Source organism: Pogona vitticeps, chromosome 4 (genome assembly GCF_051106095.1).
Source record: "Pogona vitticeps strain Pit_001003342236 chromosome 4, PviZW2.1, whole genome shotgun sequence".
In the NCBI taxonomy this organism is placed as follows: Eukaryota; Metazoa; Chordata; class Lepidosauria; order Squamata; family Agamidae; genus Pogona; species Pogona vitticeps.
The window spans coordinates 123,506,659-123,532,980 of record NC_135786.1 but is presented as its reverse complement, the minus strand read 5'-3'; the positions used below and the strand labels follow the sequence as shown (position 1 = coordinate 123,532,980).

At 42.8% G+C, this 26,322-nt stretch overlaps 1 protein-coding gene across 6 annotated transcripts in view; it reads left to right on the top strand.

Annotated features, from left to right (window-relative positions):
- LOC110081670 (dimethylaniline monooxygenase [N-oxide-forming] 2) overlaps positions 1 to 15,015 on the top strand; it is a 35,382-nt gene extending 20,367 nt beyond the window's left edge. For all 6 annotated transcript variants that reach the window (XM_078392433.1, XM_078392434.1, XM_072998253.2 and 3 more), the window contains 3 exons: positions 5,243 to 5,595; positions 11,455 to 11,527; positions 14,583 to 15,015. In XM_078392433.1, the coding sequence (XP_078248559.1) occupies positions 5,243 to 5,595; positions 11,455 to 11,527; positions 14,583 to 14,964 (808 nt within the window). In that variant the 3' untranslated portion in view covers positions 14,965 to 15,015. The remainder of the gene's footprint in view (positions 1 to 5,242; positions 5,596 to 11,454; positions 11,528 to 14,582) is intronic.
- Positions 15,016 to 26,322: the final 11,307 nt, after the last annotated feature.

Below are 26,322 nucleotides of genomic sequence, written 5' to 3'. Positions count from 1 at the left end.
AGAAATTCACTGAAAGCCTATACGGAAATGGAACAACTGCACCATTTGAAAAAATTATTTTACCTCACAGAAAATAAACAGAAAAAGGATTACCAACAAACTCTACAACTAAAATAATATGTATAACACGACTAATGTATAAGTACTGTATTAACTTATACAACCCATAACGGTTGGAACCTTACTACCCATTGGAGCGGTTTTCCCCAAGATAATCTACCTGCGGCTACCCAGTCTCTCCTGACTTTGTGATTAAGGGTAATCACCCCAAGAGAGGCCTTGAAATCTACCAGCAGGAACTTGGCCTTTTCAGTTATGGAACACATTGCCTGAGGCTATATGCCTGGCTCCCCCCCTCCTGAACTTCAGGAAATGCATAAAATCCTAGCTTTTTAAGGAGGTCTTCAGAAACATTCTCCCCTATCATTTTCTTGCTGTCCCATGTGAATCGTGCTTGAGTCCAGTTTGCCTTTTCCTATTTTCTTGTCACTTTTATGATTCTGGTGTTTTCTGTTAGTGGGTGGGCATGTGTTTATTTGGTGTTAGCTGCCAGAAGCCTTGCCACTATATAAATGGTGGTTGTGTTGTTGTTGTTGTTGTTGGTAGTAGTAGTAGTAACTGCGAAACACTGCAAATATTTAGCAAAGATATTAAAATGAAATTTGGAATTGACAAATGTGCAACTCTGTCTATACAACATGGCAAGATATAAAAACTAGATGGAATAGAGTTCAAAATTGTGATAGTCAACATACCCTCTAATTTTTAGCCTCACTGGGAGGGGCTCCACCTCTCTTGTGCGTGACTCCACTCCTGTGTGCGTGTGCAACTCTGCCCCCCTGTGCACTTAGTTCTGTTGCAACCGAAACCTAACATCATTGCTGCGCCAACAAGGAAGACAGCTGCGCAGAGGAAAGCGGAATCATGAGCACACATGGCCAGCTTAGTGGGAACCTTGGTGATATTATAAAATCACTATTAAATGATGGAAATTATAAACACAGTACCTTGGAATACTAGAAGCAGATAACATTCTGCACACAAAAGTTAAAGATCTGACGGAAAGGGAATACTTCAAAAGACTGTGGAAAACCTTAAAATCATTATTGAATGGTGGAAATACAATCCAAGCCATAAACACATAGGCAGTTACAATAATTAGACACCCAGCTAGAATAATGGATTAGACTCAAAATGAATTAGAAGAATTGGATCGAAAAACTCGGAAACTAACAAACATGCATCATGCACTCCATCCAAAAAGTGATGTGGCCAGATTATATTTACCACAAAAAATTGGAAGCCGTGGATTACTCCCAGTACAGCAGGCAGTAGAGGAGGGGGGGGAGCCTAAATTATATAAGTACAAGTAGAGAAAAATTACTTAAGGTGGAGAAAATGGAGAATATTGTGAAAACAACAGAAACAAAGGGTCTATATAAGAAACAACAACTTGAAAACAAATTAAACAGCTGGAAAAATAAACTCATGGGAACATCAGGCTTGTCTATTAGGTTCAATAATTTCAAAATTTTCTGGCCCTCTTCAGTTTCTCACAGGTTTCCTCCTTTATGACTATTCACAAAAAATAATGGCCTTAGTAGCTGAGTTTCTTGCAAAGGTTCTCTCCTCCCAGGTCTCTAAAAATTAACTAGACTACCCCAAAGTATCCCCTATTATGTTTCTTGTTGTATTTTTTAGCCGTGTAACTACTATTATGTGTATCTCTATTTACTATTAATTTCCCAAGTGTATGTTTTTAAGTTTCCTATGCCAATAAAGGTTACCGAATTGATTGAACATCAGGTAGAGAAGGTGCCAGAAAATGAGGAATTCAAGATCTTGTGGGATTTCGAGATCCAAACGGATAGACACCTTGAACATAACACACCAGGCATAGAAGTAATAGAAATGGCAATGAAAACATCTTGCTTGTGGATTAAACATATCTCAGTGGTCCACAGAGTCATTGGGGCTTTGGGAAGAATATCAAGAAATTTCACACAGTATTATAAGCAGTTGTAGATCTCAGAAATAACACCATCAGAGCTACAAAAAACAGCATTATTAGGAACAGCATACATACTGCGTCGATATTTAACAGATACTTTTTTGGTTAAAACTTATATCTGTTATAAAATATCAATCAATGTTTTTATAATTTTGATTGACTGTACTAGTATTGAATAATAGGTATACATGACAAAACCAACTTAATCATAACTAATATTTTGAATTTAACCAAAACATAGTGCTCCCCTTCACCAGAACCATTAAGGATACTTTCAGTATTCCATTTAATATAACAGAGCTCCTGATCACCTCCAAAATTGCAATTCTTGTGAAGTTAGGTGTCATTTCCCTTTTGTTAATACAATTTCTATAAAATGTCCCCATATAGCATTTAAAATATTCTTATATAACAAGTCTTTTTATTTTAATACCATATGTCATCTTTTCATTAATGAGTATATTCCAGATTTATTTATTTAAAAAAATATTTACCTCACCTTTCTCTTTAAAAGTACCCAAAGAAGCTTATATTATTGAATGACAATATATAAAGGCTAAGGACAGTAAATATACAAACATTTAAAAAGATTTAAACAAGTATCATATTAAAAATGACATTTAAAAGCAACAGAGCACAACAATTTGAAAAACACCTCAGACTGCTGAAGAGATCTTTGCTTGCTTGTGGAAGGAAGACAGCAAATACAGGGCCAGCCTAGTTTCCTGTGGGATGGAGTTCCAGAGTCCGGGAACAACGACAAAGAAAGCCCTCTCCCATGTACCCACCAAACTGTTCCTGTGAACGTGATGGGACTGAAAGAGAAAGCCCTCCCTTGATGGTCTTAATGCCTGGGCAGGCTCACAGAGGGAGATGCAGTCTTTTAGAATAGATAGCTTGGACCCAGGCTGTTTAGGGCTTTGTAGGTTAGAACCAGCCCTTTGAATTGTGCCTGGAAACAGATCAGCAGTCAGTGGAGCTGTTGTAATAGGGGAGTTATATGTTCCCTGTAACCAGCCCTTGCAGCATTTTAGAGCCTCTGGATTTCTAAACACTTTCCAAACGCATCCCCACATAAAGCATGTTACAGTAATCCAGCCAAGATGTAACTAGGACATGTGCCACCATGGCTTGATCAGCCCTCTTAAAAAATAGATGCAGCTGGTGCACTAGTTTTAACTGTGCAGTGGCTCTCCTGGCCACTGCCGAAACCTGGGCATCCAGGCTTAGAGACGAATCCAGGAGCACCCCCAAGCTACGCATCTGTGTTTTCAGAGGGAATGTAACCCAAACCAGTACAGGTCGAAACCCTATTCCATCATCTGCCTTTCAACTGACCAAGAGCATCTTTGGCTTGTCTGGATTAAGTTTCACTTTATTTGCCCTTATCTGGTCCATTACTGACACCAGACACTGATGAAGAGCTAAAACAGCTTCCTTGGATTTAGATGAAAAGGAGAGAAGAGTTGGGTGTCATCTGTATATTGGTGACACTGAATCCCAAATCTCCCAGCCTCTCCCAACATTTGTATGTAGACTCAAAATAGCACAGGGCACAAAACAGAACCCCGAGGGACACCACAGGCCAATGGCCAGGGTGTCGAACAGGAGTCCCCCAGCATCACTCTCTGGGTTCTCCCCTCCAGGAAGAACTGGAGCCACTATAAAATAGTGCCTGCCAGTCCCATCCCAGAGAGATGGCCCAGAAAGGTACCATAGTTGATGATATCAAAAGCCACTGAGAAGTCTCACAGATCCAACAGGGACATGACACACTCCCCCTGTCCAGTTCCTGGCAGAGGTTGTCCATCAAGGTGAACAAAGCAGTCTCCATCACATAACCAGGTCTAAAGCCAGATTTAAAATGGATCTAGATAATTCATCTCATCCAGGAACCCCTGGAGCCGAGAAGACCCAACCTGCTCCAGCTCCTTGCCCAAGTATGGGATATCAGAAACGACTGTAATTATCCAATACTTTGGGGTCCAAGGAGGGTTTTTTCAATAGTGGTCTTACTACCGCCTCCTTTAAGCATGCTGGGGTCATACCCTGCTGTAAGGAGGCATTCACCACCCCTCCTACCCACTCGGCCAGTCCCTCTCTGGCAGCTTTTATAAGCCAGGAAGGACAAGGGTCCTGTAGACAAGTTCCTCTCTCCAAAGTTCCTGTCCATATCATCGGATTGCAAAAACTGAAACTTATACACCAACATAGGACAATCAGGAGCCATAGTTATATCTTCAGGACCTTTATTAACTATAGCATCCAAGTCAGAGTGGATCCAAGTGATTTTACCTGTGAAGTGCTGTGCAAATTCTTCACAGCAAACTCTAGTGTGGTCTGCATTCTCTTCCTGGGGGCTGGCATGTAATAGGCCTTTGACATCTCAAAAAAATCTCAGCTGTGCAATTATTTGCAGATCCAGTGGTGGCAGAGAAGAATGATGACTTTGTTGCCACCACTGCCATGGAATAAGCCCGCCAATGGACTCCAGCCTGTGTTCAGTTTTTTGCCATTGTTGCTCTCCTCTCCACCCCACTCCTTTCATCACTACCAGCTCCACAGAAAACAGGGAGCCAGTTTGGCTTGGCTCTCCTTTGTTAGAGGGAATGCTTAGGAGCTATTGTATCAACAAACTGGCCATTTCCCCATTCCAGAGAGCAACTGGGACATGGACAGAGATGCCTGCTGAGGTGACAGGAAAATCTCCAAGAGCTGTCAGAAACTGATTTGGATCCATCAGCCTCCTGGGGCTGGTCATCTTAATCGGTCTCCCACCCCTGCAGAACTGCCGAGTTCCACTGAGTCTAAACTCCACCAGATGATGATCTGTCATGACAATGGAACTACAGAGAGTTCCTCCACACTCAGATTGCCAACATCTACCCAGCAAAGAAAGACAGGTCTAAAGTGTGCCCTGCAGCATTAGTGGGAACAGATACGATTTGTCACCATGGAGGACATGAAGTCCTGAGCCACTCTTGACAGATCTGCCTCAGCTTGGATGTAGAAGTCCCCTACCACAAGCTGAGGAGACTCCAATACCACACCCAAGAGCAGCTCAGTGAGCTCAAGGAGGGAGACTGTTGAGCAATGGGGTGGACAGTACAACAGGGTGGACATCTTGCTCTCAAAATGGGAGAGGAACAGACAATAGCAGTTGTCTTTGGTAAGGAACAAGGGAGCATGCAAGGGATGATGGATTTCTTTTCACTCTCCACTATTTAACAGTTTATGGCCATCTCTCACTTTGAACGAAGAATTGCCCAGCTGCATTCTCTCTGGTTCCATAGTGGTCAAGCCCAATGTGAAAAGATTTACTGAAACTTCTGTCATCTTTGAAGATGGAACGGTAGAGGAGGACATAGACGTGGTCATCTTTGCTACAGGTTACAAGGCCAAATTTCCATTCCTGGAAAAATCTGTTCAGAACATCTGCAAAAGCAGCATCTCTCTCTACAAGTGTGTCTTCCCTCCTGATCTGGAGAAGCCCACACTGGCTTTCATTGGCTATGTAGGAGTAACTGGATCCATTCTACCAGCAGCAGAACTTCAAGCTCGCTGGGTCACAAGAGTGTTTAATGGTAAGAAAGCTAACTTAGAGGCAAAGATACCCTCCTCAAGGGCATTCTAGTTTTAATCTTTTGCTAACACAGTTTTAAGTATTTCCATTGGGATAGGCCTTGTTAGTCTGTTACAGCAAAACCAATAAAAGAGTCTTAAGACATCTTATACAATAGGATGTTTGATTTGGCATATATTTTTGTGGGCTGCATCTGATTAATTGGGCTGTAGTCCATGAAAGCTTATGCCAAGTGAAGTATTTTAATGTGTTGATCTGTAAACATGTGGGCTGTATACTTCTTAAGATCTTACACTGATACCCCCTGATCAAATATATTGGTCTCATTGTAATCAGGGACATAAAAAGCAGTTTGGAGCAAACTGGCAAAAGTGGCTCCATGCTCATCACTATTCCAACTCTTGTTTTTGAGAGAGCCCATCAACTGCTACATTTTTGTAAGGATTTAAAACATTTCTATATTATAAAAAACTATTAACTTATTATTAATAATAGTATTAAGAAATATTAGATATACGCACACGGTTTTCAAATAGAAGACCAAAAGTGCAATCTGGTACATACCTAATGAGAAGTAAATCTGATGCATTTCACAAGGGCTTGTGACATAAGCTTTGTCCTCAAATCTCAGAAGGCTCTTCCTGCATGTTTTAATGCAATGTTTGCTCATTTGTTGGTGTTTTAAAAGTAGTAACATCCAATTGCAGCCAAGAATATTGATACTGAATGCTGATATTTTTCCAATACTTTATATACTTCGTAAAAAAATATTTTGCTTTATCCTGAGACCATGTTTTATTACTCTAAGGTGAATTCTTCTATTTCACCCAGGGAGTTCAGCATGCTACAGACTACTTTTTTTAGCTAGGTCTAAGGAACTCTGTATTTCCAAGACATAGCAGAAATCAGGCCTAATATGACCGTAGCAACCACATTGTTTCATCATATATCTGTATATATTCTCAACATCTACAGTGCAGGAGGATCGGTTTTTATAATAAAAAGGGGTGGGGAGGGTGAAAGAAAGCCTAAAACCTGCCCCATCTTGCCACAAAATGCTGGCCATCCAGATTCCTTTTCTGTAGTCATATGTCAGAAGTAAGCCTGGGGTAATGGGCCAAAAATGTGGAAGGACAGAGAACGTTTATCTTCCTTGCTGTGTGATGTTAAAGTCAGACACCTCCCATTCTGCTTTACACATCATCTGTGATTAAACCAACATGGGTAATTTTTATTAATTTAGGTTTCAAAAAACTTTCTTTCTGCCGGTACCAAACAGGTTACAACTGAACTGAGCAGTCGTTTCTATACATATAGATTACAGTATTTTTGAGTGTTTCAGTTAGAATAGATTCATTTAAATTAATGGAACTTTTACAGAGGAACTCACAGCCATTGATTCAATGGGCCTACTCTTGCATGATTTACTACACTAAGCAACAGCATCTTGGCCAGTGAAAACCAGAAAACTGTGACTTAGAAGAGCATCTATGAAATAATAAAGGAACTATAAAAGATCCTGAAGTATTAGGATGTGTCCAAAACCAGGATTATTAATACTATGGTATTTCTAATTACATATGTGAACGCACAGCAATGAAAAAAGATAGTTAGGTAAAAACAAATTGATTTAAAATTTGATCTTGGAAGATAACTTTACAATACTATGGATCACAAGACAAATAAATGTATTCTATATAAAATAAATTCTGAACTCCTAGAATCTAGAAGCTATCTATGATCAGACTGAAGATGGGATCAGACAGGGATTTGTCCCACAGTTTTATCTGTTTTGGAGAAAGGCTTTTTCTGGTGACCATATTACATTTGGGCAATTGTGAAACAGCCTATCCTGGATCCATGCTTACCCATATGTTTTTGGGACCCTGTAAGGGGCCACTGGTTTGTTTTTTTGTTTGTTTTGGTACAAATAGGATGATTCCATTTTGGTTCAGTTCCAGTGTATGTGATTGCTGGAATCAAACCAAAGCTTATGGCTTAAGCTGTTATTTTGCTTAAGCCACTTGACAATATTAGACAATTAAAAGCTTACTCCCATTCTCCTGCAGCGGAGTGGGGGGGGGGAGGAAGCAGGGATGCATTGCTGATGTGCTATGCCACTTAAAAGTTTCTTTTAAACATTGAATGTTTCCTCCTGCTCCCCCACAGAAGAGGAGAAGGAGGGGGATTTGTTTTAGCTTTGTTTGTTTGTTTTCCTTTAAAAGGAGAAAAAACCAAATAGGGTGTGGTTTGGTTTCCTAGCCCCAAACTACCTGATCCTTGCATGTGGTGTAGGGATTACCTTAAATAACTTCATTGTTGTTATGTGCTGTCAAGCTGCCTCTGACTTATAGCAAGCGTATGAATGAGAGATACCCAAAAAAGTACTATCCATAATAACCTGGCTTTGCACTTGTAAACTCAAGCCTGTGGTTCCTTTAGGGAGTCAATCCATCTTGTATTTGGTCTTCCTCTTTTCCTGCTGCCCTCCATCTTTCCCAGCAATACTGTATTGTGTTTTCTTTCAGAGAATCTTGCCTTCTAATGAGGTGCCCAAAGTATGACAGACTCATTTTTCATCTGATGCATGAGGTATTGACATACCATACCTCAAAGGAATGGATGATCTAGCTCTGTCCAGACTGTGATCATTTGGATGTCTATTTGCATCCAGAGACTAAGATACATAGTACAGTACCTATCATGAGGAGACAATATGCATGGAAAAAAAGACAGTGATGCTAGGAAAAGTTGAAAGCAGTATGCAAAGACAAAGACTGAGCATGAAATGGATTGCTTCAGTAAAGAAAGCCATGGCCTTCAGTTTGGAACATCTGAGCAGTGCTGCTAATGGCAGAAACTTTTGGAAGTCCTTAAATCATAGGGTCGCCATTTAAGTCAGAAGTCCTTCCATTTTCAAATGTATGTATGTGCATATGGCTTTATGAGTGGATAATCAGTATTTCCATTTTCTTCAAATCTTCGATGGGAGGTATCTCATTTTTGTCTTGAGTTTAGTGTGCAGTCTCTCTCCCTGTGAGTTTGTGATAGATTTCCCCAACAGTCAGTGTGTTTTTGCATGTAGACGCTGTGGCGATCCCCCTTTGTGGCCCCTATTTCCTGGGGCTCCACACAGGTAAACACACAGTTTCCGCTGCCACCAGGTATTCTCTTAATACCACCTCAAGTCCCACACAGGAACTGTCACCCCAAAAGGTCATATACTTTAGGAAGCAGGGTTTATGATTAAGTATTCTTTTATTATTATTCAACAGGAAAATCATATGTGAATTGGCTCAGGTGTTAATACTTTTAAGTTCATGCAATCAATCACTTTACTATCAATTTAATATCTCTCTTGTTATGCTTATGCGTTCATTCCTGCTTGTTACATGTGTTTTACTTTCAATGTTCTCTCCTAAACCTCTTTAACCTGTTCCTAAACCCTAACACTCTCTGTACATCTTCTGGTCCCTGACTCTTTCTACCTCTCCTTAACTCCAACTGTCTCTAACTGTCCTTCAACTCCTTCTAACTGTCATTCTAACTCCGCCCCTCCTGCTCTATCCTAGGCTTCTCCCTCTTAGCTGCTGTGATGGACAGGCAGGAATGACATCACCTTTCTGCATTCCGCTACAGACTCATTAAATAAACTATTCAAGTATCCTGGGTCTTAGCTGCAGAGGAAGACAGGGGGGTATACTGACAGTAGGGTAGGTGAATATAGAACAACACATGATGTGGCATACTATACTTCTCAAGATTCCTGGCACTTCCAAGTCACAGTTAGAGTAGACTTATTTGAATCAATGGAATGTTGTGATGAGGTTTGCTTCCTCCCTCAGGCGGCCCCTCATTTTTGGAGGGAAATAATAAAGGTATAGTCAACTTTATTCTCTCCAACATCCACCAGCACTTCACTCGAAGGTATCAACGGTTCCAACTTAGGCAACAGGCCACTAGACTCAGCAACAAAACTTTTATCATAGTCCCATGGACTCAACGGGGTTGCCCCCCCCATGCCATCCCTTGTCCTCCGGTCGCGGGGGTGGGGCACTCCTGATCGCATAAATAGTCCCACAGCATGAGTGCCTTATCCACCCCTTTTCATCTGGACCTTCGGGAAATGGGGAATGGGTATCCCGCCACTCACGCCGCAGCTCAGCTTCTCTCGGTGCCACGATAACGGTCCACTCATGGGTCACCAATCTCTCTGGACTCTCCGTCTCGCATTCCGGGGTGGGTAGGAGTCCTCCCACTTTCAGGTTAGGAAAGTCTTTTAAGAGTCCTTGAATGCGTACCCTCTCAAATGCTTTTCCCCTCTCCTCCCGTTTCTTTCGCTCATATTCCTCCACCACAGTACTAAACCACACCACCCCTTCCTCGCTTTTATCCTCCTCCCACCCTGACACCTCCTGCTCCGCCCACTCACCCTCGACCAAACACACTTCCGTTTTTCCCACCTTTTCCACATCCTTCAAATCACCCGCTTTTTCCTCCACCGACCCTGACATCTTGAGTGGTTCCCCTTTTTTCATATGGTCCTCAGTTTTGATAGTTAAGGACAGCCCACTCTTCGCCTCCGCTCCTTCACAAATGTACAAATGAGTTGCCTCACCAAATCCCCATTGAGTCAACTCTTATATGATTTATTATTATTATTATTATTATTATTTATTTAATTTATATCCCGCCTATCTAGTCGTGATGGACTACTCTAGGCGGCCAACAGCAGAGATAAAATACAATAACATAAAACAACATAATTACAACAACAATTAAAAGTAGGGAAACAATAAAGGAGAGAAAAAAAAATCAAAAGCTAACTGGTGAGAAGGCCTGCCGAAACATCCAAGTCTTTAATAGGTTCTTAAAGGTGCCCAGCGAGGGAGCTCCGCGAATACCAGGAGGTAAGTTATTCCAAAGGCGAGGAGCCACCGCCGAGAAGGCCCTATTTCTTGTTTTCTCTTTTTGGGCCTCCCTCGGCGTTAGGCTCCTCAGCCTCACCTCCTGGCTCGCCCGTGTGACCCGGGTAGAACTTGGTGGGAGTAGGCATTCCGCCAAGTATCGAGGCCCTAAACCGTTTAGGGCTTTGTACGTAAGCGTTAGCACTTTAAAGTCGATGCGGAACCTGATGGGCAGCCAATGCAGTGTGGCCAGAGTGGGCGAAATATGTTGGAATTTTTTCACTCCACTGAGTAATCTGGCCACCGCATTCTGCACCACCTGTAATTTCCGCAGCAACCTCAAAGGAAGCCCCACGTAGAGCGCATTACAGTGGTCTAATCTTGAGATTACGAGCGCGTGTACTAAGATGGTGAGCGCCCCCACATCCAGGTAGGGCCGCAGCTGGGCTATCCGCCTAAGGTGAAAAAAGGCGGTGCGGACCACCGACGCCACCTGTGACTCCATGGAGAGCACCGGGTCCAGATGGATCCCCAAGCTGCGGACACCATCCTTATGTTAAGCAACAGGATTTCAGCCAATAATATACAAGAACTATAGAGGAACATCAGCAAAAAGTATACTTCATAATTTCAACCATTATATAATATGGCTCATATAACATTGTTCTTCATAGTGAGATCAGTAACTCAGGGAAAATGAAAGAGTTTATAAAGGTTCATGATGAGGCAGGGGTAAAATCTTCAAAGGACTTTAGGAAACTAGGGCAAAGAATGTCAAGTAAACGTCCACAGGAACACAGACTGAATTTTCAAAATTATGTCATCAGATTCTGAGTGGTAATGTCATTATGAAGACTAACAGTCCCATGAATTTAAATCAAAGCACAAGGGTACTGATTGTTTTGCTTGAAATACAGATCTTTATGCCTCTAATTTATCTTTCTTATATTCAGGGTCATGTAAGCTCCCTCCAGTGAACAAACTGATGGGTGAAGTTGACAAACGAAGGAAGGCTCTCTTCAGAAAGTATGAAATGCTACATATTCTTGTGCTTATCATATTAAAGGTTGTAATGATTTGTTCAGCGCTAAGATTACCCTACTTCAAAAAGAAACAAATTAAAAAAGCACCTGAAATCAGCGGTCAAATACAAATATTATGCCAAGGTTATGTGATATAGCACCATAGCTAGGGGTATAGAGGTCACATATCTCTTATAAATGACCTCCCCACCCTTGCAGTGAGACTGAGAATCCAGAATTTCTTCTCTACAGCCTTTATTAGTACCAGTGCTTCATGAACTAGAGAATGGAATTAGGACTTCTCTGTACTGTACAATGCTATACTGTTTGTCTGTAGCAGACTAGTTTTTCTTCCAGAGATGCAGTGCCATCATGTGGCTAGAGAGAATATTTTCCAGCACACCTGACCTGCAGGGGTCCTTTCAGATAGAAGACTCTTGTGTTACTTCTTAAAAGATCATTTTCAGCTGTTCCATTTCTTCTCTGCCATAGTCTAGGAGTGTGCTCAGTGCTGGCACCTTAGGCTACACGTGCTCTATAAACAGAGTAAACCAAAGAGAGCATTGATAATAAGACAAAAGACAAAGCATTATAGACCCACCAACTGTGGGGAGCAGATCAAAGCCATTTGCTTCAACAAAAGGCAATGGAGGAGTCACTGAGTGGCTGTCATCCCTTTGTTTATGGAAATGGAAGAAGAAACTGAGGCAACATCCCTCAAAGTGAACCCTGATACTACCAACACATCTCAGACTGATCTTTAGTGATCATACCACATGTAAATATATCTTTCCTGCATTATTCTTCCAGACCTACACATTTTCCACAAGCTTGCACGAACAGCCAGATAGTCTTTTCATCTTTATGGCTACAGTGTTTCAAGAAGCACAATCAGCATCTTGTCTAGTGAGGCCTTAGGTGTGAATGGCCTCCAGATTTAGCCTGTAAAATGGTTAGTTCCCCCACCACAAGCTCTGCAGTGTCCAGATTGATGAAAAGTCTTGCAGGACTCAACAGAGTGCTTGGCTTTGATATTTTACTGGTCCAGAACATCCACTCATTTAGGATTTTGCACAAAGACCACAAATGAGCATTGCCAGAGCTATCAAGATGTGTTGGGTCAGCTACTAGGGCAAAGATGCCACAGGCAGCAATCCCGATCCATGTAGTCTCTTTAGAGGCCTTTGGTGGTTGGGTTTTGTGCACTGCCATCTCTGATGCCATGTTATCAGAAATGGCAACACACACAAACCCATTACTATTGTAATTTCCACACTCTTTTTCCCAACCCACTTGGTCCTAACCCCTCGATAAATGTACCGTATTTTTCGCACCATAAGACACACTTTTTTCCCACAAAACAGGGGGGTGGAAAGTCTGTGCGTCTTATGGAGGGAAGAAAACATATTATATTTTCCTGTTTTCTTCTCCTAAAAAATTGGTGCGTCTTATGGAAAGGTGTGTCTTATGGAGCGAAAAATACGGTACTTAATGGCTGAAATCCTGTAGCAAGTTGTATACAGTAGGCCCATTCAGTCACTAAGCATCTGGTGAGTTAACTCCTCCATAAATTCTACTGATTTAATGGACCTACTCAGGTTGCAATTCACTATTCAATTTCATCCTGTGTATCTCACCTGTGGCCTAACTATTATGCTTCATGTGTCTGAGGAAGTGGGTTGTAAGCCAATGAAAACATATACTGAAATATACCTGTTACTTTTTAATGTGCCACAACTCTTTTGTTTTTATTTTTCTTACGCATTCTGAAACAGACCAGCACAACTACCTCATTGCAAACTGATTGCGTGCCAGCAACTGAACAGTCTGTGTTGGATTTTGGTGGATTAAGACTTCTGTGTGAGGCATCTTTGCCATAACAGGAGTTTCTGATCCTCTCAACTTTGAGATCTCTGGCAACTGCTTAACAAACAAACAAACAAACAAACAAACAAACAAACAAACAGAAAAGCAGAGTGGGGGGAAGAAGCAGTGTGGTCTTTTGTACAAGGACAAAATCAAGGGTAAATTTACTAGACCACTAAAACATCTTAAACAAGCAAGCTTATGAGTCCTGCAAAACTCTTCATCAGTATGGTCATTGAAGACCTTGTCTTCTACCAAAGGCCATGATTTTTGTCTTTTTATAATTTATTTCTAATTCCTTCTTTCTGCAGAAGTCTGCAAATTTCTTAAGGGCTCTCTTTAGGCCAACTGGCGTTCTCGCTAGAAGCACGGCATCATCTGCATAGAGAAGGATAGAAATATGTCTTTGTTGTAATTTTGGAGAATGAAGACTAGGCGAATTCAGATGTTCTACTATGTCATTTATATATAAATTAAACAATGAGGGGGCCAGTAAGCAGCCCTGTCTGACTCCTCTATAGGTATTAATTGGTTCTGTTAAATTCCCTTTCCTATTGAGCCTGACCTTAAGATTGGTATTATTGTGTAGCACACGCAACAATAGAAGTAATCATTTATCTATTGAGGTGGCTTCTAAACTGTCCCATAGTTGCTGTCTCGAGATTGAATCGAAAGCCATTTTCAAGTCGACGAATGCAGCATATAATGAAGTTGGACCTTTTGTTGCATATTTCTCTATAAGATGTTGAATAATCAGACATTGGTCCATAGTGGATCTACCCTCTCTAAAACTGGCTTGCTCTACAGCAATCCTATTTTCTTCAATCAACCAGGTCTCAAATTTGTCCTGCAGATGCCTAGCATATAGTTTACTGCATATATTTAAGAGACTAATAGGGCGATAGTTTGCCGGCTCATCTCTTAGTCCTTTTTTAAATAAAGGTACTGCTATTGCTGTATTCCATTCTACAGGAAAGAGGCCTGTGGAGTTGAGACCTTGTAGAGGCAGATGAGATGGCATTGTTACTGATATTTTCTTGCTTGTTAAGGGGATGGCGCTAGCCCCACATTTTCCCAGTAACTACTTCCCAACATACAGCTGAAACAAGGGTATTGTCTACACTAAGCTGCAAAACAGGGAAATACATTCCACTTGGTAGCCTGAAACTCTTTCCATTTCTTTCCTACTTTAGGGGTTTTCCTTGCGAGAAGGACAGCGCAAAGATGAATTTTGTTGCCTACATGGATGAAGTAGCTGCTTGCATAGGCGTTAAACCCAATGTGCCACTGCTTTTCTTTCTAGACCCCAAGCTAGCCTTGGAGGTTTTGTTTGGGCCCTGCACAGCTTACCAGTATCGCCTGACTGGACCTGGAAAGTGGGAGAAGGCCAGAAGCATGATCCTAACCCAGTGGGACCGTGTTCTAAAGCCACTGAAGACTCGGATCATAGTTAGCCCTCCCCAACACTCTTCCACTGCCTTCTGGGTTAAAGTCCTTGGCATGCCTACATTCCTTGGGGTTGCTTTCCTTATTTTTAAATACTCCTCTCCTTCATGGTTACCTAGGATAAAATGAAGGGTCAGGTGCACTTTCCACATTAAATTACCTTCTTATTTAATGCTTCAATTACATTTGCAGTGTTTTTAAAGATAATAATCATGGCATGAAGACAGTCTTGTACATCATATTCAAGAACTCTTCTATAGATTTGGGAAACTAATGTAGTATCATGTACTTTGATTGATAGTTCTGTTTCTACTTTGCTAATTATGTTTCATGTTGTGGGTGAGTGGAGTGCTAGGGGAAAAAAGATGAGGACTCAGGTACTAAAACAGCTGAGCCCTTTAACTGTTTTTATGTTTGGCTCCTCCTCTTCAGGTGCTTTAAACCAGTGAGCTACAACTCTCTTTGATGTTCCTGAGAGAGGTGGTTAACTTTGGTCTTTGTTTCCTCATGGAGAAATGTGTTTCTGTGAGAATGAGAGTACAGGGGCAGTAAGGGAAGACAGGGATATTTGCAGCTGATTATGCGGACAGGACCTTTGGAGAGATGGAGACTACTACATTGTCTACTGGACCCTTGCCATTCCTGGCTTATAAAAGCTACCAGAAAGGGACTGGTTGAGTGGTTAGGAAGAGTGGTGAATGTCTCCTTGCAACAGATTAGAATCCCGGCTTGCTTAAAGGAGGCAATAGTAAGGCCCTTGCTAAAAATTCTACAACACCTTAGATTCCACAATACTGAACAATTACTGAGAAGTCTCTAATGATTTTTGGGCAGGGTGCTGCAGCGAGTCATGGCTTCTCCATTCCAGGGGTTGCTGGATGAGATAAGTTATCTAGATCTATTTCAATCTGGCTTCAGACCTGGTTATGGGATGGAGATTTATTTGGTTCCTTGGTAGATGACCCACCATGGGAACTGGACTGGGGTGTGTGTGTCCTGGTTGGTTTTTCTGGATATCTCAGAAGCTTTTGATACCATAGAACATGTTATTCTTCTGGGCCATCTCTCTGAAATGGGACATGAAGACACTGTTCTATGCTGGTTCCAGTCTTTCCTGGAAGGGAGAACTCAGGTGGTGGTACTGAGGGACTCTTGTTCAGCACCCCCTGCCATTGGCCTATGGGGTCGATCAAGTTTTTGTTTTGCCCCCTATGTTGTTTAGATGTTAAGCTGCTGGGAGAGCTTCAGGGTTCTTGTCACCAATATGCAGATGACATCCAACCTCCTTTCCATCTAAATCCAAGAAAGCTGTTTCATCTCTAGATCAGTGCCTGGTATCAGTAATGGACTGGATGAGGGTGAATAAACTGAAACTTAATCTGGTCAATTAAAAGACAGATTAAGGAACAGAGATGCAGCCTATGCTGGATGGGGTTACACTCCCTCAGAAAACTCAGCTGTGTAGCTTGCAGGTACTCCCGGATTCGTCTCTGAGCCTGGATGCCCAGGAGTTCATTTGAAGAAATAAAACTAATGCACCAGCTCAGTCCATTCCTAGAGAGCAACACATGCCTTAGTTGCATCCCAGCTAGATTACGTTAACACAGTCTATGTGGGGTTGTTTTTGAAATGTGTTCAGAAACTTCAGCAGGTCCAGAACGCTGCAACCAGATAGTTAACTGAGACTGGTTTCAGGGATCACATAACCCCCCTGTTATAGCAGCTCTACTGGCTACTGATCTGTTTCCAGGCACAATTCAAAGTGCTGGTTCTTATCTGATCTGTTTGTTGTTAAGAAGGAAGACAGAGTAAAAATATTTTAAATAAATAAACAAACTGAGTGCCAGTCACTGCTTCCACTGAAGCTTAAATATGTTTTTCATAAATCATATAGTGTTGCACTGTACTCCAAAAGTTGATGAGAGGACCAGCTTATCAGAAGCCTAAGGTTCTAAATCCACTCATCTTTGAATTCTTCTGCTGTTCCCAAAACCTTGTCAAAATGAGAGTTTCAATTACATTCTGTAGGGAGTCTCCTACTCTTCTCGTCTTCTTTTTATCTGTATGGTCAATGGCTGTGTTTTGCTGAGCTTCAGCCTTTCTCATGGCCTTCCATGGGGTCCCCTGTTTGTCTGAAAGTGGTTTTGTTGTTCCACTGATGAAAAGTATCTTCTTCTTTTGTTCCTAACTGTGACACTTTTCCATGGTGCTTCCTGAACTGTTTGTTCTCTCCTCAACATTCTTCTCCACTGCTTTGCCTTGCTGTTCTTCCGCCTCCAGTGCCCCCTGCGACTCCTGCTTCTGTTGGAAGCTCTGTCTAGGTACTCATCATCTTCTCTTATAGCCTTAAGCCTGGCCACTCCCTTCTACTTTTGCTTTTTTTCTTCCAAAATTGCTACCAGTTTGCACTCGCTGCATGTATATGCTGTGTTGTTCTCTGGCATTAAGATAAACATGGCACAAAGCTTGCAAGTCACCACCACTGAAGTGTCTCTCCTCTCTATAATTTCTGTTGCCTTTTGGCTTTCTTCTGTTTGTCTTTGAGTGCCCTTTACTTTGTCTTGTCTGTCCTAAAGGCTCCTGGGAAAATCCACTAATATATCATTATACAGTGGGGTCTTGACTTAAGAACGGCTCGAGTTAAGAACATTTTGACTTAAGAACCGCTCTCATAGGAAAATATTGACTTGACTTACATACTTAGATTTGAGTTAAGAACTGAAAAAAACCCAAGTGGGAGGCAGGGAAAGTGCAAAATGCGAACTTTCAGTTAACTGTTGGCCAGTGAAAAGGGTGCCTGTCTGCTTCCTCACTCCTCCCAGCGTTTAGAGTGGATTGGGAGACAGTCTTCGGACTGCCTGGTACTGTCCTGCCTGGACTGTATTTTCCCTTCCTTCCCTGAACCTTTCTTGACCTAAGAAAAAAAGAAACAAAATATCCCCCTCTAGTAGTCGAAGGCAGAATAGCAGCTTCCCATTAGTTTCTATGGACGGAAAAGAGCAGATACGGATCAAATGGTTTTCAATGCATTCCTAGGGGAAAGGCAGATTTGACCTGAGAACTTTTTGACTTGAGAACCGCCTTCCAATACGGATTAAGTTCTCAAGTCAAGACCCCACTGTATACAAAAGCCAAATTAGAGGGGGGAAATTATCAGGGGCCTCCCCCCCTCAAACTCCCCTGTCAAATTCCTGTTTGCTCTCCCTATTCACTTGATCCTGATCAAAGCTAAACCAAGAGAAATAATTGGTTCTGAAATCAAATCAAGCCTTGAAAAAACTGTTGTATTTTGGGCATATCATGATAAGACTTCAAAAGACTGGGAAAACTTGAAAGCTGCAAAAAAAAAAAAAAAAGAAGAAGAAGAAGAAGAAGAAGAAGAAGACTGAGTGTGATATAGATTGACTCAGTAAAGGAAACCACAACCTTGAGTTTTCAGGGTTGTTAATGACAGGGCCTTTCATACGTTCAACAGAAACAAAAAAATGATCTAACGGTTATATAGCTTGAGACACCAGCAACTGCTGGTAGGAGCAGGAAGGCACCACACACAGGCAACCCATGTTTTGAGGTCTGCCTCCCTGTGCAAACCACATGCTGCACCTAGCGAGAGGGAAAAGCAGAAGTAGTTTCCCGGTTCTTCTAGGAGACATAAAGAAGTGAAGGAGAGCAACAAGAAATACTCTTTGCTGGAATGGGGTTTGGATTACAGCAGCAAAATCAGGTCAGAACAATTGTCTTGTGAACAGAAACAGAATTTATTTATTGGAGTGAAGCAGATTGAATAATAAGAGAAGTTCTTCAGATACACATTATTCATAAGCAATTCATCAACAATTCTCTCAGTGGTGCCTTGACTTACGAACTTAATCCATATTGGAATGGTGTTTGTAAGTCAAAACATTTGTAAGTCAAAGCAGCATTTCCCATGGGAATGCATTGAAAACCAATTAATCCATTCTGGCTGTCTTTTGTTCTTATGTCAAGGCACGGTTCGTAAGTCAAAGCATTCGTTCCCAAAGGAACTAATGCAAAGCCAGTTAATCCATCCTCTACCACTAGGGGGATGCATTGTAGACCCCAGCAGCCACGAGAAGAAACCTTTGGAAAAACATTTCTGATTTTAAAAGCACAAGACTAAAATGCCTTTTAGACCACAGCAGCCAAAGAAACCTTTGCAAAACCATATCTGTTTTCAAAAGCAAAAGACTAAAATGCATTTTAGACCCCAGCAGCCACCAGAAGAAACCTTTGGAAAACCATTTCTGATTTTAAAAGCAAAGGACTAAAATGCATTTCAGACCCCAGCAAAGAGAACAAAGCAAAAAAGCAAGGGAAGCATGCATGAACCATTGCAAAAGCATAAGAAAACAAACAGAGCAGATCAGAAATGCAAAGAGAACGAAGCAAAAAAGCAAGAGAAGCATGCATGAACCATTGCAAAAACAAGAGCAGATCAAAAATGCAAAGAGAGCAAAGCAAAAAGCATGCAAGACACATTGAAAATAGGGGGAAACCTCCCAAAAGCAATCAAACCCCCTGACCCATCAGAAATGGGGGGGACCAAAAAAATAAATACCTCCTTGTTGGTCCTCCTTGACATCTTGGCCGCCTTCGATACCATTGACCAGGGTATCCTCCTGGGCTCTTCTGACTTTTGTCAGCAAGGTGACGTCTCAGCTTTTTAAGATCCTGTCGAGGTTTGTCATCGCTTTCCTCCCAAGAAGTAGGCGTCTTTTAATTTCATGGCTGCTGTCTCCATATGCAGTGATCATAGAGCCCAAGAAAGTAAAATCTGTCACTATCTCCATATCTTCCCCTTCTATTTCCCAGCAAGTGATGGGACCAGTGGCCATGATCTTAGTTTTTTTGATGTTGAGTTTCAGACCGTTTTTTGTGCTCTCCTCTTTCACCCTCATTACAAGGTTCTTTAATTCCTTCTCACTTTCTGCCATCAGAGTGGTATCATCTGGATATCGGAGGTTGTTGATATTTCTTCCGGCAATCTTAATTCTGGCTTGGGATTCCTCCAGTCCAGCCTTCCGCATGATGTGTTCTGCATATCAGTTAAATAAGCAGGGAAACAATATACAGCCTTGTCGTACTCCTTTCCCAATTTTGAACCAATCAGTTCTTCCATATGCAGTTCGAACTGTTGCTTCCTGTCCCACATATAGGTTTCTCAATAGACAGATAAGGTGGTCAGGCACTCCCATTATTTTAAGGACTTGCCATAGTTTGCTGTGGTCCACACAGTAAAAGACTTTTGCATAGTCGATGAAGAAGAAGTAGATATTTTTCTGGAACTCCCTGGCTTTCTCCATAATCCAGCGCATGTTACCAATTTGGTCTCTAGTTCCTCTACCCCTTCGGAATCCAGCTTGTACTTCTGGGAGATCTCGGTCCACATACTGCTGAAGCCTACCTTGTAGGATTTTGAGCATAACCTTGCTAGTGTGCAAAATGAGTGCAATTGTACGGTAGTTGGAGCATTCTTTGGCACTGCCCTTTTTTAGAATTGGGATGAAGACTGATCTTTTCCAGTCCTCCGGCACTGTTGAGTTTTCCAAACTTGCTGGCATATTGAATGTAGCACCTTAACAGCATCATCTTTTAAGATTTTAAATAGTTCAACTGGAATGTCATCACCTCCACTGGCCTTGTTGTTAGCCAGGCTTTCTAAGGCCCACTTGACTTCACTCTCCAGGATGTCTGGCTCAAGGTCAGCAACTACATTGTCTGGGTTGTACGGGATATCCAAATCTTTCTGATATAATTCCTCTGTGTATTCTTGCCACCTCTTCTTGACGTCTTCTGCTTCTGTTAGGTCCCTCCCATTTTTGTCCTTTAACATGTCCATCTTTGTGCAAAATGTTCCTCTAATATCTCCAATTTTCCTGAACAGATCTCTGGTTTTTCCTTTTCTGTTATTTTCCTCTATTTCTTTGCATTGTTCATTTAAGAAGGCCCTCTTGTCTCTCCTTGCTATTCTTTGGAAGTCTCCATTCAATTTTCTGTAACTTTCCCTATCTCCCTTGCATTTTGTTTCCCTTCTCCTATCTGCTACTTCTAAGGCCTCGTTGGACAGCCACTTTGCTTTCTTGCATTTCCTTTTCTTTGGGATGGTTTTTGTTGCTGCCTCTTGGACAATGTTACGAGCCTCTATCCAAAGTTCTTCAGGCACTCTGTCCACCAAATCTAGTTCCTTAAATCTGTTTTTTACTTCCACTGTGTATTCATAAGGGATTTGGTTTAGATTATACCAGAGTAGCCCAGTGGGTTTTCCTCCTCTCTTCAGTTTAAGCTTGAATTTTGCTATGAGAAGCTGATGATCAGAGCTGCAGTCAGCTCCAGGTCTTGTTTTTGATGACTGTATAGAGCTTCTCCATCTTTGGCTGCAGAGAATATAATCAATCTGATTTCAATATTGCCCATCTGGTGATTTCCATGTATAGAGTTGCCTCTTGTGTTGTTGGAAAAGAGTGTTCGTGATGACCAGCTTGTTCTCTTGACAAAATGCTCTTAGCCTTTGCTCTGCTTCATTTTGAACTCCAAGGCCAAACTTCCCTGTTGTTCCTTTTATCTCTTGACTCCCTACTTTAGCATTCCAGTCTCCTAGAATGAGAAGAACATCTTTCTTTGGTGTCAGTTCTAGAAGGTGTTGTAAATCTTCATAAAATTGTTCAATTTCAGTTTCCTCAGCAATGGTGGTTAGTGCATAAACTTGGATTATTGTGATGTTGAAAGGTCTGCCTTGGATTCGTATTGACATCATTCTATCATTTTTGAGATTATATCCCATTACAGCTTTTCTCACTCTTTTGTTGACTATGAGGGCTACTCCATTCCTTCTACGGGATTTTTGCCCACAATAGTAGATATGATAATCATCTGAGTTGAATTCGCCCATTCCTGTCCATTTTAGTTCACTGATGCCCAGGATGTCGATGTTTATTCTTGCTATCTCCTGCTTGATCACCTCCAGCTTACCAAGGTTCATAGATCTTACATTCCAGGTTCCTATGCAGTATTTTTCTTTGCAGCATTGGACTTTCCTTTCATTTCCAGGCACGTTCACAGCTGAGCGTCCTTTCGGCTTTGGCCTAACCACTTCATTAGCTCTGGAGTTACTTGTACCTATCCTCTGCTCTTCCTCAGTAGCATGTTGGACGCCTTTCAACCTGAGGGGTCCATCTTCCAGCGTCATATCTTTTAGCCTTTTGTTTCTGCTCATGGGGCGTTCTTGGCAAAGATACTGGAGTGGCATTGCCATTTCCTACTCCAGGTGGATTGCATTTAGTCGGAACTCTCCACTATGACCTGTCCGTCTTGGGTGTCCCTGCATGGCATAGCCCATAGCTTCTCTGAGTTACTCAAGCCCCTTCACCACGACAAGGCAGCAAACCATGAAGGAGGCAACAATCCATGAAGGAGAGATGCTCGGTATCGTTCATTAAATATGATTTGTTTATGTATTGGTTTGATGGTACTTTTATTCAGAACAACAATATACTTTTACTAATGATCTATTCTCTATTACTTATAACTCTTTCTCTATTCTCTTTATCACTCCAACTCTTCAATCTATGTATTAACATTCTCAATTCACTCTCCTAACTTTCCCTCTCCTAATCACTATTTATCTTCTGCTTCTCTCTAACTCCTAACTGTCATCTTCCTTCTCTCTCTAACTCTTAACTGTCATTTCTTCTTCGTGGCCTCTGTGAATACAAACATATGGGTTTAGTCTGCGCCTGCGCTGACATTCTCGGAGCATTCTAGAGCTAAAAGTAACAATTTTATGGGATGATCCCCCATGAGGCACAAGTTCCTCCCACTCAAGATTCCCCTCAGTTCCTTTTTTCCGCCGTGCTGTAAAGTTCTACAGAGCATACAGCTATTTCCACAGGGGTTTTTCCCCGTAGCTTATTGATCAATTCCCTCTAAATTGGATTCTTTCCCTTCTCAATTATCTAATCTATGATCCCCCATGAGTTGTTTTCTTTTTTGCTTGCCAGCTACTTGGCTTACCCCCCTCCCCCCCCACACACTTCAACTGTTTACGTCTTTCTACTTTCCCGCCTTTTTCGGCCTACTTATTTTGACTCTCAGGCACATTAATGATTTTCTGCCTGAGTAAGCTACATCTTACCCAGATAGGTGCAGGCCGCAGTAGGGGACCCGACAATGCCAAGGAGTCCTTAAAATTGAAGTCTACATCAACAGAGGAATCCTCGCCAGAGGCTAGCGAATTTGCCTCTGAGGAGACACGTGCCAGCTCTACCTGCACAGACTTCGGGATCGCCTGATAGCCTCTTTGCTCCAACTGGCCATTTAGTGACTGCGCTACCGTCCAGTCCGGCCGTGGCCCTTTTTAGCCCTACATGAGGGTGGGCATTTGACATTCCTGAGTTGGAGCTTAAGTCTCTCTATCTCATGAGGAGAAGAGAGTGAAAAGGAGGCATGTCTCACCACACCCTCTCTATGAGCAACCATGAGAGAGGCTGGTGAATGATCAATGGATGATTGTTTCAAGGGGCTCATTCATACAACTGATTTGACCCCGCAGGAGTTAGGGCTCTGTAGACCTGTCCCTAGGAGAAGAAGGGCCTCCTGTTGCCCCGGTCATCTTCCCTGACTGTCAGTGATTCCTCCTGACATGGGAAGCGCCTCTGTGTGTGAGTGCCGCACACCAACCCTCCTTTGTGCGCCTGCTCATGTAGCTGCGACTTCTGGAGGGAACTGCACACCGAGGCTGTAGATGTGCCAGCAACATATGGGAAGGCTTGGGTTTTCCCTTTGGGGATACAATGGGCCCCTTCAGCTCCTGCGGCTAGCCCTGCATGTCAGTGCTTTGCCTGTCTGGGGTAACGCCCTTGGGTGTTTGGTGCATTGGGCCTCATTTATCAGAGGCCTTGTTCACATGGCTGCTATTTCCAAAACCAGGTGCCGAGGCGAAAGCTTTCTGGCAGCATTTGACAGCCCTAGTTTGCCTCTGAAAGGGGAGGGGGCTGCAACTCCCACCACTAGCCCTGCTAGTCGGTGATATTCCTGCCTGGGGTAGCACCTGCAGGTGGCTGTTAATTTGGCACAAAACAGCCCTCTTTATCAATGGGCTGGCTCACAAAGTAGCCTGCGGCCCTGTCTCAGCTGCCAGTGCCCGCATAGGCTCATAAGGAAAGGACTCACAAGGGTCCACCCGAGAACCCTGCCGCTGTCTGGTAAGTCTGGATAATTTTCCTCAGGTAGGTCCTGTCACACTGACAAGGTTGCGCAGGACCAGTCCCTTTTGTTTGGGATAGGAGCTATGAGCTCTCGGCCACCATCACCATCCCGCTCTACCTGGCATCGTTCTGACCCATGGGCTATGGAGTGCTTTATGCCTCCACATGCGCTTTACAGACGTAGTGCTCCCTCGAACTCGTCTCCGGCATCAAAATGTTTGGAGCCTTGATCAAACCTGCTGTTAACCCATTCAGGTTTGAGACTCACATGAGTCGCTGGGGGGGTGGAAGAGTTTCCTACCAATCTTCCTACACCCCTCTCGGTTGTCACAGATGGTCACACTCCTTTACTGTCAACAGATGAGTTCTTTGGTCGGCGTTTTTATTTGTTTTTGGTCACCGTGTAGCCACGTACTCCTCTGCCATGAGGGCTTATCACCACTTATGGAGTGTGGTTCTGCCCACCCTGCAGGTAGCTCATGTGCACGCTTACAGTTCAGGCCTTCCGCATCACTGGGAGGCACTGTGGCAGGTGCATCACGAGCGCACTGCTGCTCGATACGCCTGAAAACCAGTGTCTAAGCAACTGACAGGTTAGGACCTGCCATTTGTTGGTGTATGGCTTTTTAGCCAGAAAAAGGTTGTTATTCTTGATAACCTGCTCAGGCTCTAGAAGGTGACACATTCATTGTGCTATAACATCTGCAAGAGCCTGAAGATGTTCCCATCAGCCTATGGCATTCTGGGAACGTTAAAAGCCTCAACCCCAAAGTTACCAGCCGCCGCCCCTAGACATGTGGGGAGGCAGTGCCTTGACCGGCAGAACTGCTGGTAGGACTGCAAACTGAGCGGGCTCTTTACTTCTCTGCTGTTGACCAGTCAGTCCGTTTGACTTCTTTCTATCGTAGCTACCAGCTTTGCCACTATCTTCGATGTACGTTGAATCCATTAGGATCGACCTCAACATGGAAAAGATTTTTGTTCTTTTTCTCTACCATACAACACTTTGACATGAAAAGATGCTTTCCAAATTCCAATCCATCTCATGTCAAGGCCCATTATGATCGAGCACGACCGGTCCTGGCTTCGAATCTGCCAATTCTGGACATAAGCTCGGATCTCACTCCTTGAATGAATCTCCCTCCAATATGATGCGATCCATTATCATCCTCTGTCACCTTCAGTGTGCTTCTTTTCATTCGCACAGTTCACTTCTCGGTTCACCACATCCCGTCTATTGGGAATGGAGGAACCGCCTTTTCCAGACCCAGCCATCACTTAGCTGAGCACTTACACTAACTATGCTGAAGCTAATAAAGGATGCTTGCATCAAGCCACTTCCTATTAAAGATCTAGGAAGAATGTATCACAGGTACAAGGTACGAGGAAATGACATAGAAATTTTGGGATGACTCCAGTCCCATTTCTATCATCGTAGAACAAATTTATCCAAAACAAGAAATGATTTCCCTGAACCCTACTAATAAGAATACAGAAACATTGATGTCTTTGGCAGGGAGACTTATTCCCTTCATTCACTTCTGCTCCATGTGGCCAACTATCAATCACAATAGGCGCCTACCTGGAGCAATTTTGGTCTCAAATTCTACCTCTCTTGGAATTCATTAAACAGAGCTTAGAAATTCTTGCTCTGAGACCACGACTCTAGCAAAGCAACACAGGATTGCTGCTTGACATGCAAAGGGCTTCAACTACTGTCGCATCCTTAGTATCTATAGAAGGCTCACCTAGTCACGATCCACTGGCTCATCAAGGACACATAGAATTGAATGTCTTCCATTACATGGTACCAGTCTCTTCAGTCTTAGACTGGTGACACTAGAATTATTATTATTACAGTGGTGCCCCGCATAGCGACGTTAATCCGTTCCAGGATTAACGTCACTATACAGAAACATCGTTAAACGGAACTAAAAAGCCGATAGAAATGCATTAAAACACGATTAATGCGTTCCTATGGGCTTAAAACTCACCGTTGAGTGAAGATCCTCCATAGGGGCAGCCATTTTCGGTGCCTCTTAAGCGAGGAATCCGTCCAGAAAACAGCGACGGCCATTTTGAAATCGCCGATCAGCTGGCTTCCCCCTACCCAGTTCCCACCCACCCCAGTCCCCGATGCTGGGAGGCGCGCACAGCCGGGGCTTGCTATCTCTCCCGGCTTGCCCCCACCCCCCTCGCCGATGCCGGGAAGAGAGTGCAGCCAGGGCTTGCTATCTCTCCTGGCTTGCCCCCACCCTCCTCG